Here is a 21,260-nt window from a genome sequence, read left to right on the forward strand (position 1 = left end):
TATCCTCAATAAGTTGCATGAGCTCCACCTAAAAACAATCAAGGAAGATTTAGAAGAGTAGTTAACTCTTCTTTCTATGACAGAGCCTTTGTGAATCTAATCAAAGGAATGGACCCCCTCTCCAGAAAACGTGTCCACCTTCTCACCTGACACAATTTACAATAGTAATAATGCACTAAATCCTTCAAGTCCACCAGTAGACAGTCCATGAACCCCGGTCTAGAAAAACTCATGAGTAACAGCAGGAGTTATTAAGGAGAAACTAGGAATTCCCTGCACGTATTTTTGGTCAAGGGAGACTCATTTTAGCTACGCATCAAAACTACTTACACAACTTAAAAAAAAGAACACATAGTTTCACATTTTTTTTGTCTAGGGGAGCTACTGTAAGCTACCACTTTTCTAGAATCTAAGAAGAAATTGAGATGTACGACTCACAAGCATTGCTACAATCCATCCATCGAGGCCACTGCTGGACATGGGAAGAATACTTACGAGCTCATCGAAAATTCCTGGTACTTGCATGTACACAGACTTAGGATTCTGGTCATTTCACCAAAAATGTTCAGACACGTGAGCCGTAGGGCAGCCTGTGTCTCGAGACCATCTCCTCCTGATTCAGGAAGGCCTGAAACAGCATTCTTAACTAGAAAGTACTCTGATTTTTTGCCATTTATTGTTCAGGGCTTGCAGCTGCTTTTGGTAGGCATGTTTGCTCTATTTTAGACACACACTTCACTGAATTTATAAAAGTACTGGGTTGTACTGTAAATAGTGTTTTAAAAAACTGCATTAAATGAAGACAAGAACAAAACAAGGTTTTCTTACATCATAAACTGCTGAGTGCTGGGTGGAGAAGGGGCTGATTCAGGGTCTAAGTTGAATCTCTGGCTTTGGCTAAAGATGGAGCATCGTGGTGACAGAAGCGGGTTGTCACCATCAGTGATGTGATAGAGCAGCCTGCTAGTCTCAACAGACTGGAGGTCTTCTGGTGCACTGTCCGCTTCACTCTGCACATCTTTATGCACTGGCACAGGGTCTGAGGAAACAAGATAAATCATCGAGACTTAGAAGTGACAGAGGGCTTGAGACTGTCATGTTCTTAAACAAAGATTATAAACATTCATTATAATGTCTTGCCTCTTTGTCATTTCTTCCTTCTGGGGATATGAAAGCCTTTCAATATTCTGTCATGTTCGTTCTCACGGAATCTGGACAGAAAATATTACAAAGCCAACACGCACCAAAAGATGGAAACAGAGATTGTTTCGGTCTGAGTTACAGAAGTCAGCATGGTCCAAAACTACAAAAATCCTCTCTTTATTTCATATTATTTGCATATGTCAGAGAGTATCTAACAACATGTTAGAGTGAAAAAAAGAAAACAATTACATGGAACTGGAGAAAAAGATGATAGATTATGAGGGAGAATAGTTATAACAGAATTGCCAGTGAAGGAAGGGAGAGGAGGGTGTAGGGAGGAAAAGAGAAGAGAAAACAAAGGAGGAAGAGAGGGGTGAGGAGTCCCCAGATAGAAAATTACTCAGCACTCATTAAAAATGATGGAGAACTCAACATCAATATGGAGCGATGCTCTGAATATACTAACTGAAAACCACACATTTCAACGCAGAACAGTAATGATTCCATTTGCTATAAGCAGCATACATTTATGTCTACAAATAAATGCACTAAAAGATCAAAGAAGCTACATAGCAACTACAAAGCATGGTGGGATTAGGAAAGATTCTATTTCTTCTCCAAAATTTTATGTAGCATTTTATTTGGGACAAAAACAAAAACCAACAACAAAACCTGCTCTAAACCCTCTCCCCAGCCTGGCAGCTGTCTGCCTGAATTCTCACTGTGATCGTTCCCCTTTTATATGAGCTCACTGGCTCCCCAACCAGGTCAGTCCAGAAAGTGGGCACCCCTGTGCTACAGAGGTGAGGGCAGGGGAATGAGAAACGTCGGGGCGCTGACTGACGGTGGCCAGAGTGACAGTCCCTCCATCCTGGCGTGCTGTACAGAGCTACTCAAGGAACGGCCAAAACCTTCTCAATTTTGCCCAGCAAACAAGTGAGGATGACCCAAGGCTTTCTCTTATTCTGACTACTCTAAAGAAAGAGGAAAACACACAGATTTTCTGGGTGAAGAAATGAATCTGAAAATACTGACAATCCACTTTTCCAAAATAACATTTATCACAATTTGGTACTGGATGAATCTTAATCAGGTTTAGAATGGCTCGAGCTGTCTAGAGCTTGAAATGCAATTTCCTTTGCGTAACATCAAAGTTCTGATTAGGTCCTTGTGTGTTTTCAGTTGGCTTCTCCCCTTTTGCGCTGTAGACTGGGAGGGTGGACAGTGCCTCCCATCGGGCCTTTGAAGCCCATCGACAGCACCTCTGTCAGCAGCTGAGGCTGGTCGGGTGAAGACTGGGGAAAGCTGGAGCCAGACGAATGCCAAAGCCCAGGCCCACAGGCAAGTGTGCTGGTGTGCCCGACACAGCTCGCCACAGGCAACACCCTGGCTAAGAATAATTTAGCCAGAAAACGCTGCCATGTGGCGGGAGCCCTAAGAAGAAACACGAATGATCGTTCCTAACCAGTAAACGACAGCATATACTAACAATGACCTTCAACACCCACCAGGAAGTGTCTGAGTCCCTCACCAAACCCTTTTCTTAAACCATTAGACTCTAAGAAGAAATGTATTTTATTCATGTTACCCTTTTCTGGGCAGCATCTTTTGGTAATAATGATGGGAAAGAAAAAGATCTTTAACAAGCACCAGGGACCAGCACATTTTTGTTGAAATTGTAAAGACTGGAGTCCTTCTCTTCAGCTCATCTGTGGTGCCAGGGTCAAAATTAAATCCTTTTAATTTTCCTTTTAATTTTAATTTTAACTTAATCCTTTTAATTTTCTCTTGGTGCTGTCTTATAATGACAAAATGCAGGCACTTGGGTTCCTAGCCATATGACTAATGTGGATGTAAGAGCTTAGCTTCGGAAACCCACAGAGACCTAAGATATGACTTCACAGAATCACAGGCCACTATGAACACCATTGCAATAGTAACTGCAAACCTCCATTTACACAGCATCTGCTTTTTGTGGGCACTCAAAAAACCAGTGCTGCCTAACATCCTGACCTTTCTTCCCCCCAATTCACCACGAAAGGAAGCAGTGAGCCCGAAAGATCTCAAAGTGACCAGCTGAAAAGTGACAGTCAACCTAAGTGTCCATCGACAGATGAATGGATAAAGAAGATGTGGCACATATATACAACGGAATATTACTCAGCCATAAAAAGAAACGAAATTGAGTTATTTGTAGTGAGGTGGATGGACCTAGAGTCTGTCATACAGAGTGAAGTAAGTCAGAAAGAGAAAAACAAATACCGTATGCTAACACATAGATATGGAATCTAAAAAAAAAAAAAAGAAAAGAAAAATGGTTATGGAAAACCAAGGGGCAGGACAGGAATAAAGATGCAGACATAGAGAATGGACTTGAGGACATGGGGAGGGGGAAGGGTAAGCTGGGACGAAGTGAGAGAGTGGCATTGACATATATACACTACCAAATGTAAAACAGATAGCTAGTGGGAAGCAGCCGCATAGCACGGGGAGATCAGCTCAGTACTTTGTGACCACCTAGAGGGGTGGGATAGGGAGGGTGGGAGGGAGACGCAAGACAGAGGGGATAAGGGGATATATGTATATGTATAGCTGATTCACTTTGTTATAAAGCAGAAACTAGCACACCATTGTAAAGCAATTATACTCCAATAAAAGTGTTAGGGCTTCCCTGGTGGTGCAGTGGTTGGGAGTCCGCCTGCCGATGCAGCGGACACGGGTTCGTGCCCCGGTCCAGGAAGATCCCACATGCCACGGAGCGGCTAGGCCTGTGAGCCATGGCCGCTGAGCCTGTGCGTCTGGAGCCTGTGCTCCGCAACGGGAGAGCCCACAACAATGAGAGGCCTGTGTACCGCAAAAAAAAAAAAAAAAAAAATGTTAAAAAAACCCTGGTAATCTGGTAATGCCTGAGCTCTTTGTCTAAACTAACCATTTGAGTCAAGAAGTGGCTTAATTAAATCAGTGGGTGCATGCCTATGTGTGCGCATTTGTGTAGACAGGATTATTGAGATCTTTGCTCAGAAGAGACCAGGGTAGATTCAGAGCCAACCAGCGTTGCTGCCATCCTCGGAACAGAGCCCAGGCCACCACTTACAGACTCTGCTCTCCAACAGGGAGAAGCTTATGGAAATATTAAACTCGGGTGGCTTCTGATGGGACCCTGGGAGCACACTGCTTTTTCTTCCACAGAAAGGCGCAACTTGCCAGAGCCCATGCTGTGATGCACTATGCTTTAGAGGGAGGGCCTGGGAGCCAGGGCTCGGGGTGCTCATACTTTCTTGTGGGGCTCCAGCAAGTTCACTGACCTCTCTCTGTGTCCTTGTTTGGACCACCTGACAGGGCTGTGACAGGAAAGTCAAAGGAGATCTGCTGTACAACCTCATGCCTTTAGTTAGCAGTACTGTATTATACACGTAAAAAGTTGTTAGGAATGTACATCTCATGTTAAGTGTTCTTACCACAATAAAAAAAAATTGTTTTCTTTTATCCTTCTTTGTATTTTCTACAATTTCTGTAATGAATGTCTTAATTGTATAGGAAGAAAAAACCAATAAAAGTTAATATAAAAATTTGGGGGAAAAAAATGCATTTCTCGGAAGAGAAGTAAGAGACAACCCCACGGGCAGAACAAGAGAGAACAAAGATTGTGAATTCGAATCTCAGGTCCACCACCTGTTAAGAGGCACTTGAGCAAAAATGGGCCTTTTTTAAACCCCAGTTTCTTCATCTGTAAAATGGGGAGAATAAGACTAAGGGAGGCCTCTCCCTGCCTCTCAAGACTAAGGGAGGATGAAATAGGAAAACTGTATCCCCTACAAATTTTTGCCATATCCACATAAACTTATTTTTAATATATACGTATATATGTATGTTATGTGTGTATATATGTGTTTATGTGTATATATATAATCTTAATTTCTTTGTTTTAAGTTCTTTTTTATTGTAGTATAGCTGATTTACAATGTTGTGTTAGTTTTAGGTGTACAGCAGTGATTCAATTATTCTTTTTCAGATTCTTTTCCCATACAGGTTATTACAAAATATTGAGTATAGTCCCCCGTGCTATACAGTAGGTCCTTGTTGTTTATCTATTTTATATATAGTAGTGTGTATATGTTACTCCCAAATTCCTAATTTATCTCTCCCCCCTTATAATATATATAAGATTATATATTAAATACAATCTTAATTTCAACCTACAGTTTTCCCAAATGTCAGCTTCATCTTAGGCAATAATGGCCAAGAAGTCATAAATTTGATGTGCTAGTTACATTCCTTCAACTAATACACATTAAAATAAATTCCTATTAAAACAAAGTTCACCCATGCATCCTTTGTAGAGTATAGTTGGCGAAACATTGAGATAAGGTGCAGAAACTGCTAAATCGGTAACCGTGAGAACCATCATTTTAACAATTATTAATATCAACATAAGGAAGTTGAATATTATCTTCTCTTACTGACCACCAACTCCACTAGGAGTCCTTATGGGGTTAATGTGGGAAATGAGAACCAATACACTCTCAACATACTGTACCTCCTACCAGTTATTTATAAATAAGTAAGAATAATAATCATATCTAATACTTATGCAGTGAGTCACTATGTCCTCAAGCTTGTAATAAGAGTTTTTGCCAAGTATTTAATCTTCATAATAACCACAGGAGGCTGGGAGTAATGCGATCTGCGTTTTAATTTCAGGAGGGAAGGTGGTATGACTACGTGAGCTCCAGTCAGGGAGGGTTTGACCAACGCCCGTGGTAGAAGACTCCACATCTCTGACCTTGGAGGCCAGAGAGTATTTCTAGCAGGCCACTCACTGAGCAATAGGGACCACAGCTTAGAGAAGTCATTATCATCAGGTGTGAAGGCCAGAGCCCACTTCTGATCTGGGTGCAACCCCAGGCAGGCACAGATGCTGTATTACAGCTGTTAAATGAATCAGTCAGATTTTAAAGAACATTTTTCTAATGTGAATTTTTAAGTGATTCAAATGTGAATCAACTATACTTCAATAAAAAATTTAATTAAAAAGTAAATTAAGTGATTTGAAGTTTAAATAAATCTCTATCTGCAACCATTTGAGATGGACTGCTGAGATGCGTCACAAATTAGCCACAGGCTTGTGGGTTTGTTAATTTGCACTTTTGGGTTTACCCATCATGGTGGACCCATAGACAGCATTCAGATACATTCCAAAATGCCAAACATCATGCCTTGGATGGTATTACAACACCATGCCTTTGACGGTATTAAAAACTAAATGAGTCAGAAACATGTACACGATTTTAATGAGGCTCAAGCATCAGAGTTCCCGGCCAGCCTCACACAAAAAGGGCCACCAAGATAAAACCGAAAAACAACTCAGAAACAGCTGATGGACACACAATGGATTTAGTTGTAGGTGTGTTGAATTTAAGTTGAATTTAACCTAAGGCACTAATAGTTCACAAGAGAGAGAATACAGGTAGCCTGACGTCATCCCAGTAACTAAGCCTGGGGAAACAGATGGGCCTGCTTGCTCAGAGACCACCGAGAGGAAAGCAGTACCTCTGAGGTTAGGATGGGTGGGTAGGAATGAGAGCAGATGAAGACGGATTTCTGGTAGATGAGGCCGACCGAGCCACCGAATGGGACAAGACTGGCACTCCAAGCAGGCTTCTATGTGCCAGCTTCTGTGGAGGACCACCAAAACATCAGTGAGCTAGAGGGGTGAGGAATTTGTCACCGTGCAAACAGGGGTTGGCTCCATGGCAAGCGTCCTGCAGATCCCAAGAGGCAGTCTGACATCATGAATAAAAAGCATGGGCTATAGTTTCAGAAACACCTGGATTCACGTCCCAATTTTGTCAGATGTGTGACCTGGGACCCATTATTCAATCTTTTTCAATCTCAGTTCTCCCATCTGTTTCAGTGAAAATGACATCAGTATAAATAAATTGCTGGAAGGATTTTAAAAAGATAAGGAATCTCAAGGGCTTCATATAGTGCCTGGGGGACAGGGCATAATAATAACTCACCAAGAAATGACAGCTGTTGTTGTTTATATTTATGGTGGTACCTTTGACCTAGTTAGGGAATTAAAGAGGGGAGCCGAAGGGGGAAATGAGTTCAGTTCTGGATGCACTGAGTTAAGAGGCACTTTTGGTCATCCAGGTGGAGGTGCCCAATAGCCCCTATATACGTGTAGGCGTGCAGCTCAAGAGATATAATCTAACTGGGTCCGACCTCATCATACACTGCCCTGTTTAAACGCCCCTTCCGGAGTAGGGGCTGAGACGGTGAGCACCATTTTTGTTTTGAAGGAGCCAATGTACTGATTTCAATTAAAATGAACAACTGGTAGATTAGAGCACTGGGTTAGCTGGGCAATGAGAAATTCCAAAATCCTTCCCGAAAACCAGAAAGCTACATGGATCAAGCAGCCTCAGCTCAGATCTAAACTTATTCCTTGCCTCTGCATTTTTGACTACAATCTTCTATTTAAATTTCCATCAGTAAATAGAGATCCAGGCTTTAGGTTTTTGAGTAGTTCTTAAGACAAACTTAATACTATCATTCCTGTTCCCTAGAGAATTATGGAAAGACAATTTTGGAATGTTGTTTTCTTGAGTCACTGCTATTATTTCTAACATATGCAATGCTTTTTGCCAAGTAAACGTAACATTTAAATCACAGAAATACATAAATACATAAATCTTCAGGGTACACTGTCACTGATTATTTTAGCAGTCCAATAATAACGTCTATTAAAGAGACTTTTAGAAGTCCAATAATAACGTCTGATAAAGAGACTTTTGCAGTTCTTTTTAAGTATTTTCACTGTCTCAATGGTAGAAATAAGGAATAAATGACCTCCAGTTTAAAAAAGGTAGTATCAACGAAGGCCCAAGCAAAGGAAGATCACAGTTTCATTTTGGGAGGTGTAAACAATTTGAACTCACCCAAATTTTCAGTATTATAGTGATATTCAATAAATTTAAGTGTCTAGATGAAATTTAATAACTATCTTAAATATGCTTTCATTTCACATGGACACTGGCTTAGCAAAGTACAGTGCCAAGGGAAAAGGAGGGTGTAGAGACCTCTAGATTGAATGGAGACAGAGGAAGACAACGCGGCAAGGTAGTGGGTGAGAAAGATGAGGAGCCGGAAAGCTGTGGGGGAAGAAGAAGAAAAACACAGACAACACCACGATGGTGAGGGTGGGTGAGAAGGCAGGGTGACAAAGGCTGAGCTCGTTCTCAGGAAACAGGCGGCGGAAGCAAACCTCTAGCCCGAGGCAGACTGAGGTCTTTACGCGTTAGTGACTTCTACCAGAACTCAGAACCGTGCTGTGGGCTACAGTAGTGTGAGCCACACTGAGGACAGGATCAGGTCGCCAGATCTCTGTTGTATGGGGAAAGGGAAGAAGTCTATTCTTTGCATTGTTCTGGAGGAGCACATATGAGGCAAGGATCGTTCATAGTTTTGGAAGCAGTTTCTACACAGCACCAAACCAAATGCACCACTTGGAGAGAAAAGAAGAAATGATCTTCTAGACAAATCTACTGAGCGACTACATGAATGTCTGCACTTTCCTGATTATTCAAGACTTAACTTCTTTGCCTATATGCACACTGTCGAAGAACCACTGAGAAATAACAAAGGGAAATAAATGGCCGATGGTGTCTCATCTCTGAAAACAGCTTTTCCCCTCCCTGTGTCACAAAAGTGGAGCCGAGTGCTCAGCTAAGCTGTGAGGGTGGGGAAGGGGAAGAAAGAGCAAATATCACCCATGATAGTGCCCAAGATTCAGAAGCACCCTGCCGGTACAGAGAGAAGGCTGGGTGCCGGGATGTGATCATTTCTCAGCCCAAACAACTTTCCGTGTCTTCTAGTTGATTCCTGTGCAACTGATCACCTCAGCGGGAAAGCTGAGAAAAATCTGCTGGGAAGGTAACAAGGGCCATTTTCAAAAGAGGCTTTTCATTTACGAGCAGACGTGCTTTGAAAAGCAAAAGGGAACTTATATACAAAGCAAACAGGAAGACTACGGAAAGAAATTCCAACCTTTGCTGCAGGCCGTATCTTCACAGGCTCGTTCAATGTCAGTAAGGAAAAATTAATCAGAAAAAGTTGGACCCGCAGTTCCACACAGAGACGTGGAAAAGTGTAATTCTAGGTTCCTGGAAGAGTCAGAAGAGGTTGTCCACTTTGGGTCTGGGGGCTGTTCAGAGCAGTGTCAGACACTGAGCATCTAGGCAAACTGTCTGATCACTTCTAGGCTCTCCTTCATAAGCATGAAAGAATAACCAGAAAGAAAGGTATTTAAATGACTGTAATATACGAGAAATTATGTGCGCATATGAGAACTCTCTGTACTGTATGCTTGATTTTCTATAAACCTAAAACCTCTTAAAAATAAAATCTATTAATTAAAAAACGAACATGTCTAAAAGCCCACTGGTTAAAAGCCTGGGCTATGGAGTCAGAGCCCTGGGCTTGGTCCAAGATGCCACTTACTAACAGCTATTAGGTCCTTGGCCAGATGAGCCTCTTCACACTCAGAATCCTTTGTAAAAAGTGTGGCGAAGACAACTAGGACAATACATACGCCACGGTCCTCGGCCTGTCTTAACAACTGAATTAAAAAAAAATTTTAATAATCACCTGGTGGTTTAGGTCACAGGACTGAATTGTTCCTTCCTTATAAGGCAGTTATAGAAATGGCATCAGAGAATTATACTGTCATCTATGAATTTTGAAATCATTTTTTAAAATGCTCTCTTTGGAAAACAAGGGGTTAATGTGAAACTCCCTCTTTCAGAAACTATGAAGATGGCGATAAAAGCATCAGAGAAAAATTATTAACAGTAAAGACCTTTTCCAACCAAGTTATGTCATAGGTTTAGCACAGGATAGATTTTATGGTAACAAATGTAGTTTCACCTTTAATAAGAGGTAGTTACTCAACCAGCAGCACTGTAGATTATCACTGTTACAAATACCTTTTGCTTAAGAGAACTAGTGTAATGTCAATCAAATGCAGGACTCTAGAGAGGACCTAGGGAATAAACAGTACTAAATGTCATTTCCACACCTTGAAAGTCATTAGAAATTATGATAGAATAGACATTTGAAGACAAATGCAAGCGTTATCAACTGGAGGAAAGGCATATAAGCTCTGAATGCCCAGCTTTTAAAATAATGATGGCTGACATTTACTGAGCATTTACCACAGGTGATGTGTTAAGACCTTGATAGGTATTATGCTATGTCATCCTCACAACAACCCTAAAAAGTAGATACTATCCTTTTTCCCTTTTTAAAGAAAAGGAAACTGTGGCAGAGGGGTCAAATAACCCGTACAAGATCACCCAATGAGCACATCAGGTTCTACAAAGAGCTATGTCTCTGAACAAAGCAGAGCCAATGAATATAATTTATTTGGGCTTTCAAGAAGTCTATGGCATGGTGTTCGTACCAAGAGTATTTAAAAACAAAACCAAATGACGATTGGGCTAAATGTTTTGTAATGGATAAAAAATTCACTTAATAATATGCCCCAAAGAAAGAGCTGAATTAGTATCCTGATGACAGATGTGTCAGTACTAATCCTTGCAGACGGATCCTGGCTTAACCTTATTTCACATTTCAGAAATAACCCTGAAGTGGAAATCGAGTCCCAAGTCTAAGTTTGTGGATGACGTTAGTATTTTTCAAAGAGTAAAATGCAAAGCAACCACAGAAGGAGCTCACAAACCATGAGGCGGCTCCACAGCGGCAGGTGACCTTCACTGTGCGCCAGCAGGCTCTTCCGCTGGACAACACTAGCCATCTACACTTAACACACAAGAAGCACTGGACTATTAGTTTTATGGGAAATGGGATTTTTGGAGCTCTTATAGACTATATTGATATGACAAAAAGGTCTAGAAGACAGTGTACATTTCTAGGAAGAGTATGGAAAGCAATCCAACAAGCATAATTACTTTGTAACTAGTTTATGAAACACTCCCGCTGCCCATATTTTTTAGGTATTAATTCATCTTTTATTGAGATCACTGTAGTTTCACATGTAGTTGTGAGAAACAATAGATCGCTTGTACGCTTTGCCCAGTTTCCCCCAATAGTATCATTCTGCAAAAGTATAGGACCTATGCCCATATTTACAAACAAAATTCTACTACTCGACTCCATCTGGAAAACACTATGCAGGTCAGGGAAATACACATGAAGAAAGGCACAGGGGCCTAGAGATGGTTAAGATCAGAGGAGCTGAAATGACTATAAGAAAAGAGGGGTTGCAATAGGTTAAACAACTACAAATCTAGATGCCTCCAGTCTAACAAAACAAAGTCAGGGAAGGATTTTTAAAATGACTTTAAAACCTATTAGTTATACAGAGGGCACATAGGCTGTCTTTGGGCTTAATTTCAGATTCTAGAATATGAGAATCATGTGGACTTCACATTTAGACAGGATGGCAAATGATACCGTGTGAAACACTTAGACCACAGAGTCTGATTGAGGAAACTCCCCCAACTCCTCCCCTTTCCTCCCAACCCCCCACCACTCAGTACTGTGGGACCGCCCACAAGTTACATTAACTCCCTAAGTTCATTTCCTCATCTTTCATCTGGGGATAACAATGGCACCTTCCTCCTAGGGTGGTTATGGCCATAAAGTAAGAAAATTCATGCAACAATGCCTGGTGCAAATGAAGAGGTTACTGTTAGCTAAGGTTGATATTAATCATTTAAAGACCTTTAAAGCACGGTTTCTAAACTTTGGCACTCTTGACATTTTGCACCAGATAACAATTTGTTGCGGCAGTGTTGGGGCAAGGGGTGTCTTGTACATTGCAGGGTGTTTACCAGCACCCTTGGACTCTACCCACTAGATGCCAGTAGCACTCACACTCCAGCTGTGACAAGAAAATAATGTCTCCAGATATTGCCAAATGTCCCGAAGGGGGCAAAAAAACAAAAACAACAAACAAACCAACAAAAACACCCAGGTTGAAAACCACTGACTGCTGTTTTAAAGGAACCAGTTTAGGACAAGAAGATGAAGTACTACTTTCTACAGTGATAGCCATTTTCTAGTTAAAGCAACCAGTGCTATATACTAAAAACATAAAAAGGTTCAAGAAGGATTTAGAAATAACACACACACACAAACTCAATGTATAAAGTTTCTAAAAGACATTTGGAATCTGGGTACTTCTGACGCTGAGGTAATGTAGACTCCCTCTTACTGACTTTAAAAGACTGTCTGGGGCTGCTGCCAGATAGGATGAAACATTATGAGGATGATCAGACCCACCTAGTAGGAGACCTGAGATGCTCCCTGTTCCTGAAACCCAATTATAAACTGCACCTGCAGCAAAAACCCCTTTCGTGGAGCCCTTGGAGGGTACTGAGTTCTACAAAGTGTTCCTGAATCTCCCTGAACATCAGAATCATCAAGGGGAGCTTTTCAAACGTGGAAAGTTTCAGGCCTCATCTCTACATTTTAATTTTGCATCTTAGGGTGGGGAGCCCAGATATCTGTACGTTTAGTAAGCACTGCCAAGTAATTGGGAACATCTGGTCAGGTAGACAGTGTCTTAAAATACGACAGAGAAGGTCAGGCTCTCTTCGAGTCTGCCCCATTTCAACTTCAACCTTAGGAAGAGACCTACAGACCATACAGTATTCTTTATGGGAATAATTATAGACTGTACCTAGATATACTACATTAGTGCTTTCAAGCAACGTTAGCAACAAGGCTTTTACCCAAATGGAAAGTTCAATGTGAAAGTCAAGATTTTATAATAAAATAATTAATTAGGTATTACTTTAGAATTTTTACTTACAGTAATAAGTCTTCAGTTATCTCCAGTGACAGCTTTTGCTAAAAATTCCATCACCTGTGCTCAGACAGAACAGGGGTTACTATGCTTAGTCATGGGGAGCAACATCAAATGGTCCTTGTACATACGTTGAAAATGACAATCTGGTGAAAAGACAATCCTCATTCCATTTTCCCATCAACACCACCAGAATAGATGCTTACTAATGTCTGGTGGAAACATTTGCTTCAGCTGTAAGAGAGGGCTGCTGATTCAGTTAGAGGAATTTGAGCCTCACTATCATGTGGGTTTCCATCTCGCATTATGCGGTTTGCAACCTAGAGGCAGGGTGACCAGCTGTCCTGGATTGCCTGGAATTGAGGACTTCCCAGCATGTGGAATTTTTAGTGCTAAAACTGGGGCAGTTGGTTACCCTCTGTACAGTCCCGAAGCTGCCTTGCAGCTGGTACCTTCTGTATCGCTCTTCTCTAAAGCCCTCTACATCCCTCAGATCTGTCCCTGTCCCCAGCCCGCCCATCTCGAGCTCTAGCTTGAGCACCCTTCTCCTGAAGTGAATGGACTGAGCCAACTGGTCACAGACCCTAAGGTATAAGTCCATGTGGTCTGTGAGCTCTTTCCATTGATGAAACTGAGTCAAAGAAAACCTAAGAGAACCTGACCTTCTTTCTCTCTTAATTCAAGACACTGTCCACTTAAATAGTGGCTCCCAATACTCAAGAATGTTTACGAAATATAAAGACTCCAGGACTTCCAACCCTAGACGGTCTAGAGATGAGGACCGAAAATCCCCAGGTATAAAAGCTTGCTGTTAATTGTGATGTGCGGGCAGGTTCAGGAACACGCTCTAGAACACAGTGTCCCTTCAGGGTGCCACAAAACCTGCTCTTGCTGCAAGTGCAGTTTGTAATTGGATTTCTAGAACAAGGGAGCATCTCAGGTATTTTACTAGGTGAGACTAATCTTTGTATCCTGTAAACTCAAGTTAAAACACAATATTTGATCTCAAGACATAGAGAATACGGTACTTTGCTCAGACCAGCATTTCAGACGCCCCCTGCAAAAGTTAAACCACCGCAGGGACTTCCCTGGTGATCCAGTGGTTAGGGACTTGGTGCTTCCACTGCCGAGGGCCTGGATTCAATCCCTGGCTGGGGACCTAAGATCCTGTAAGCCATGTGGCACGGCCCAAAAAAATAAAAATTAAAATAAATTAAAAAATTAAAAATCTAACCTTGATGTTTAAAGAAAAGTTAAACAACTTTACTTAAGTCATGCCTTAAATCAAGTCGAAAGTAAGGTTGAAACCTACTTAAATCACAAGTTATATTTCTGAATGTTTGCTTTGAATGGTTAATTAGTAGCACATTATATCCAGATATTCCTGTAAAAATCCCTTGTTGGATTTTGTCCTTCTTATACCAAATATTCACATCAACAATTAATAATCCAATATTTATAGACATCTAAGGCCCAGGGCTAGATTCTAGACTTTAAGAGAAAAAGAATTTTTTTAAGTTACTATAACTTTTTACAGACTTACGACATCTGTGCTAATCTATGCAATCACACTATTATCAGGGCTTTACGCACACACACACACACACACACAAAACTATAGTTTCCAGGTGTTCAAAGATCACTCAAGAAATCCATTCACAGGCCCTGAGTTAAGAACAGCTGATCTAATATGAGCATAAATTTCTCCCTTCTGAGTGACACGTGGACTAGAAAATGCAGGGCCTTCCTAGAAGAGTGTGTCTTGGAAGACAAATAGACCACACTATCCCATAAATTGAACTGTGAAAGCCTCTTTGAAATGCTTATCACTTTGGCAATATTCCTGCCAAATGAAGAAACTCCTTAGGTCCCTGAAAACATCTAGAGTAGGTGGTTTATAGATTGTGTCAAAGGTATATTTTTTTAATAAAATTACAGTGAAACATGGGCGAAATAAAGCATTCCAAGATCCAAAATCGGGGCTGGGACTTCTTCACTTTCCCTGCATCAATTCCCATGCAGTCAGTTTAGCTAAACGAGACGCCTTATTCATGAGCTCTGCAAAGGCCAAAAACATCAGGATAGGTTTTATCTTTGAAAACTTGCAGGAGCTGTTTTTGCCTAGTGCACGTGTGCACTTGTGCGTGTGCGTGCACACACACACACACACGCACGCGCACACACACACACACACACACACACACAAACACACCCCAAAGTGGAAACCTCTCTTTTTCATAAACTCTCTTGGAAGGACTCTGGCGTATCTCAGATTCACCCACATTTTGGAAAATCCAGCATCCAGCCTACAGGCCTCCTCTATAAAGAGCCTTTTGCCCATTTCTGCCATTTGACACCTAACATGGAATATATTGATGGTTCTTTTGTGTGGGTGATCCCTACATAAACATAGTACATATTTCTATTTTATAAAGAATGTGTTAATAAGTTTATTCAAAATCCCGTCCATCCAGAATGAGAAAACGTAAAACTATTATTGACCTTTGGAAAAAATAAGACACATACACATAAAAGTCATGTTAAAATATGTATATATACACATATATGTCTATGTGTGTGTATATATCTATATATGTACCTCCATATCCAACAGGCAGCAAATATTTTATTAAACAGTCTTTGCCAGATACTTGTGAAGCTATACAAAGCATCAGATAATTCAAAAGTTAATTTGTATTTGGCTTGGGACTTCTCTATGTGTTTTGTATGCTGTTTACAGGGTGTGGAATATGGGGTTGGTAGAAGAAGAAGGGCATTGTCTAATAATCTGACTCCAATCCCTAACTGGCTTGACACTGGCTCCTACCTGATTGTACTTGCACCTCATCCAAACACAATGGCCAACAGAGCAGAGGAGCTCACCAGGCAACAAGGACAGCCAACTGGCTACCTGCATCCACAGGGAAGTAATTTACCACTCACCAGGAGGGCCACACTAGGCCTCAGTGTCCTTACTATGAATAGTATTATTTCACAGGTTTAACGATTTAAATGAATAGCTATGAAGTGCTTAGAACAGTGCCTGGATCACAGAAAGTCTTCCATTATAATAGTAGCTACTATTACTAGCTATTATTAGCCACTGTTATTAATACATATTCAAACACTGGAGATGGCTGTTTTGCCTACTTAGACCATGTGGGTCTGTTTTAAACAGTGATATCTTCAATGCACTATTGCTAATGGTATGGATACAGATTACCTTTGTAAATCTCTTCCTTCAACTCCTGGAGATAAAGGACATCTCATGAAGCAAGCTCACCTAAGCCTATTTCTACCATCCACTCAGAAACCAGTGTGCAAGCCTCTGACCCACTGATGTTAGAAAAGATAAGCTGTGCTCTCGTTTCTGCCCATATAAATTTAGTACTTCTTTCCCATCAAAGTCTTCCTGGGAGCACTGATTTGCGTTCTGCTTGCTAGCCAACCTACTATCCCCGAGATTAAAACTAGAGAAACTAACAGCCAAATGAGACCCAAGTTTGAGACTTTTCAACACAGAAATTAATGCTAAAAAAATGAGACAGAAAAAGACCATATAGCATTGGAAGGAGCTGTGTCACTCACCTCCACCTTCCCTGGGGTGATGGATCATCTTACAAGCAGTTAACAGAAGAAACGAAGCAGCAATGTTGAAACTCCCCTAATCCCTCAAAAATATCATGAGCTGAGTCTCAAGACAGCACAGATGATCTAAATCCAGTGACATATAAACATGCCGCTTGTGTGTCACAGGAGACCAAATAGGAAAACGAAGACCAGGTATTACGGGTGCTTTTCACCTGACACCATCTCTGGAAGTCTGACCCTTGGCCCCCGGCTAGAGAGGGAGATGTGGATTCCAGCACATCTTCATGCCTCCTGCCCCCGCCCCGACTCAGCCCCCCGGTGCACCAGGCACTGTTTCCCACGGGGCCAGGTTTAGGAGGAAGCAGCAAGACGTAGAACTACCCTGACAGTACAGACGGGGAGCCCGCCCCCTCGAGCCCAGGCTCTTACCTGTGGCATCTGCCCCCTCAGCAGGGGCGCTCTGGCTGGACGCCGGGGCTGGATCCTTGACTCCGTGCACCTGAGCGGCTTCTTCCTGGTGTGTCAAAAAGGCAGAGCACAGATCAGTTTCCAGGGCTTGGAGCTTCAGCAAGGGATTCTGCCAGCAAAAGCAGAACATCGGGCTGGCTCAGTCAGATCCTGAAGCAACGCTGGGTCTGCAGCTCCTTTCTCCGGCGCCTGGCAGGAAGGGGGTCTCGGCCTCAGCTGCTTCAGGCAGGGCTGGCTGTGCCGGCATCAGAGGCGCGCTCTTCCACGGGCAGTCTCTGTTTCTGCTTCATATCAATCCTAACGTATATTGATTATCTGTGACACACGGGACTGATGATTTCGTCAGCAAGAGACACTGCACCCGGAGAACCAGTCTGAGAAGGTATCTGCTTCCCCAGTGGTTGAGCCTTTACGCTTTGCAAGTGTTTCATTCATTGTGCTGACATCAGGAGCGAATGACATTAGGCCCCTCCCAGGCTACCATTCATAAAAGCCCGCAGTGCACACAGTGACTGCTGCAGAGGCCGCCTGGCAGCTGGGAGGTGCTTCGGGGCTCCCTTATCTGCATCTGCGTGTGGGGTGTGTGCGTGCCTGTAGGTGTGTAGGGGTGTGTGTGTGTGTGTGTGTGTGTCTGTACGTGTATCTTCTGAAGTTACTTTTCTCACATGGAATGGATACAGCTGCCTTTTACCAAGAACAGAGTGGAGGGATGGAGGAAGATGACCTTGGTCCCTTAGTCTGACCCAGCCACTGAGGGAGAAGCAGTTTACCGTTCATCACTGCCAGCACAAACTCCCCACTCCCCCTCCTCCTTTCTCATTTTAAATTCCTCCAGCGGTTCTTAATAAGAGCAAAGTCAGACAGACTGACGCACGTATGCGTATGCTGCTGTGATGCAGACGCCCCGGCAAATTCATTCCCCCAACCAGGTCAAAGTGAGTCATGCCGAGTCCCTGGCTGGACCCCAGTCCCCTGCAACAGGGCAGCTCTGCAGGCCCCAGAGCTCCTGGTGGGGGACGGGGGGCTACCCGGAGTGGAGTCGTGTGTCCTTTTCCCTGCTCTGACCCTGCAACACACACATGCGCACACACGCACCCAAGCACCTGCTGACAGCCCGCCTTCATATAACCTATTCCCCACACACCCTCATAACCACCACTACATCCCACCCCAGACACACACCCCCAGACCATGGCCCACACATACCCTCACGCCCTATCACACACACACTCCGCCCCAGATGCACCCTCATTCCCATTTCCCACCCTACCCCACCCCTTGTGCCCTGACACCCTCACACCTTACCTCATATACACACCCACGCCCCGCACCTCCTCCCATCCCAACCCCTCCCCGCACACATACCCTCATCATGCTGTTGATGTGAGTACATATGAACCCACAGCAGTGTTTTAAAAGCTGCTCACTAAGAAGAGAAAAACAAATACCGTATGCTAACACATATATATGGAATCTAAAAAAAAAAAAAAGGTCATGAAGAACCTAGGAGCGAGATGGGAATAAAGATGCAGACCAGCTAGAGAATGGACTTGAGGATATGCGGAGGGGGAAGGGTAAGCTGGGACAAAGTGAGAGAGTGGCATGGACATATATACACTACCAAACGTAAAATAGATAGCTAGTAGGAAGCAGCCGCATAGCACAGGGAGATCAGCTCGGTGCTTTGTGACCACCTAGAGGGGTGGGATAGGGAGGGTGGGAGGGAGGGAGGGAGACACAAGAGGGAGGAGAGATGGGGATATGTGTATAGCTGATTCACTTTGTTATAAAGCAGAAACTAACACACCATTGTAAAGCAATTATACTCCAATAAAGATGTTAAAAAAAATAAGTAAAAAATTTAAAAAAACAGCTGCTCACTGAGTAATGTCTTAAATCTGTTGTCTCTTGGCCAGTCTGAAAGCGGCAGGTCCCTCGCAGGCTCAGGACCCCTCCTCTGCTCAGCTCAGAGTTGGAGCAAGACCTAGTACAAACCTCCCTGTGCTCAGGGGCTGCTGCCTGGGAGCCCACAGCTTGGATGAAGCATCTGCCTGACACCAGGCCATTTTTTTATAGCTTCTTCTTCCTCTCTGGGATGTCTTCCCAGAAGCTAAGTGTGGAAGCAAGAGCCCAAGGCTACTGACAGGTGGTACAGAAGGAGCAAGGGCACCAAGCTTCTGGAAAGATTTAGTACCCAAGCATCTGGGAAGCAAAAAGAATGATTCCAGGCAAGCTTCCAACTGAAGGACTTTGGATATTGGAGTGACCTCTCAAAAAGAGCAAAACTACTCTGAAAATTAAGAAATAATGCTGTGAGAATGTCAGACGGTACAGCTGCAACAGCAAACAGAATGGTGGTTCCACAAACAGGTGTTTCTAAAAATAGGTAGTTCCTCAAATATGGTAATTCTGAAAACAGAACTACTGTATGATCCAGCAAACCCACTGAAAGAATTGAAAGCAGTGACTCTAACAGATATTTGTATACCCATGTTCACGGCAACATTATTCACAATAACCAAGAAATGTATTATGAACTGAACTGTCTCCCCCAAATTCATATATTGAAGCCCTAACCCACAATGTAACTATATTTGGAGACAGGGCTTTTAAGATGCAATCAAGGTAAAATAAGGTCATAAGGGTGAGGCCCTAATCCAATATGACCAGTGCCCTTATAGAGAGAGAGAGAGAAACACCAGGGATGCACATACACGGAGGAAATGCCATGTGAGGACACAGTGAAAAGGCAGCCATCTGCAAGCCAAGGAGGAGGCTTCAGGAGAAACCAATTTTGCCGGCACCTTAATCTTGGACTTCTTACCTCCAGAGCTGCGAGATAATAAATGCTGTTTCGGCCACCGAGTCTCTGGCATCTTTTTGTTAATGGCAGTCCTAACAGGGTATTAGCAGATTAATACAAGTTGGAAGCAACCCAAGTGTCCATCCGCAGATGAACTGATAAATAAAATGTGATAGATACATAGAGTGGAATGTTATTTAGCCTTAAAGAGGAAGAAAATTTGAACACACGCTACGACACGAATGGACCTTGAGGATATTATGCTAAGTGAAATAACCCAGTCACAAAAGGACAAGTATCTAGAGCAGTAAAATTCATAGAGATGGCAAGTAGTATGGTGGTTGCCAGGGGCTGGTGGGGAAGGAAAGGGAGTTAGTGTTTAAAGGGTGCAGAGTGTGAGGTTGGGAAGATAAATAAAGTTCTGGAGCCGGATGGCGGTGATGGTTGCACAACCGTGTGAATGTGCTTAATGCCACCGAACTGTATACTTTAAAATGGTTAAAACGTTAAATTTTATGTTATATCTATTTTACCACAATTTTAAAAAACAAAAAGTAAAAAAGAAAGAAAACCAGTCCTTCTCTACATTTACAGGGAGGACGTGGAACCAGCCGCCTCCTGTAAACTCTACGTGCTGTTGTAGGTTCTACAAAGCAGAGGAGGACACGCCCTTCACATTGAACCAGAGGCCATCTCTGCTACATACTGTGCAGCTAACTTGGGGCAAGAATCTTGGCTATTCTAAGCCTTAGTTTCCTCATGCATAAAAAGAGGCAATAATGACAGCGACAGTGGCACCTGCTCGAAGAGTTAAACAAGGGAAGGCACAGAGAGCACTTTGCACAGCATCAGCACGTGGGAAACACTCAAGCACTGGACTCCATGGTTATTACGTTCATCTCCAAACCCCAGGGGCTGCTGGGCAGAGGGCTGGTGGTGTGGGAGGCCAGACCCCATAGCATCTCTTGACCTTGACTCATCACTCTACCCCCAGGGCCTCACTCTGCATCTGCCCAGGAAGAACCTGAGACTACGTGACTTGAAAGTTCCCTTCCAACTTTCCAGGAAAGAAAAGCAAACATGTCCGTGTACTGAGGCTGGTGCACAGAACCTGACAGAGTGGATGCTTGGAAGGTGTTTGTGGAACTGAAGCAAGTGTTCACACAACACAAATCAACAGCAAAGAATCTCACTGCAGAGGAGCTCGTCAGGTCACGTTCAGAGGACTCTCTCCTCCCCCAGAGAGTGATGTGTAATGCTGAGACCCAGTTACCACTGGGAGTAGTCACAGGTGGTTCTCACCCGTCTTCCCGCCCTCCTCCTCCCTCACTTGTACTCATACTGAAACTGAACCGATGCTCCGAGCGTCGAAGGAGATCCTTTTGCACAGCTGGTTTGCTCCTCTCTCAGACACCAGGT

The 21,260-nt window shown here is 43.0% G+C and overlaps 1 protein-coding gene across 14 annotated transcripts in view; it reads right to left on the reverse strand.

The window, feature by feature from the left end:
* Positions 1–21,260, reverse strand: part of FAM13C (family with sequence similarity 13 member C) — a 155,423-nt gene that overhangs the window by 25,176 nt on the left and 108,987 nt on the right. For all 14 annotated transcript variants that reach the window (XR_007471154.1, XM_033406007.2, XM_033406009.2 and 11 more), the window contains 2 exons: positions 17,000–17,084; positions 829–1,039 (listed from right to left, as the gene is read on the reverse strand). Coding sequence is in view for 13 of the 14 variants with exons in the window: in XM_033406007.2 (XP_033261898.1) it covers positions 829–1,039; positions 17,000–17,084 (296 nt within the window). In the remaining variant the exon portion in view is untranslated. The remainder of the gene's footprint in view (positions 1–828; positions 1,040–16,999; positions 17,085–21,260) is intronic.

This window comes from Orcinus orca, chromosome 14 (genome assembly GCF_937001465.1).
Source record: "Orcinus orca chromosome 14, mOrcOrc1.1, whole genome shotgun sequence".
NCBI classification, from domain to species: domain Eukaryota; kingdom Metazoa; phylum Chordata; class Mammalia; order Artiodactyla; family Delphinidae; genus Orcinus; species Orcinus orca.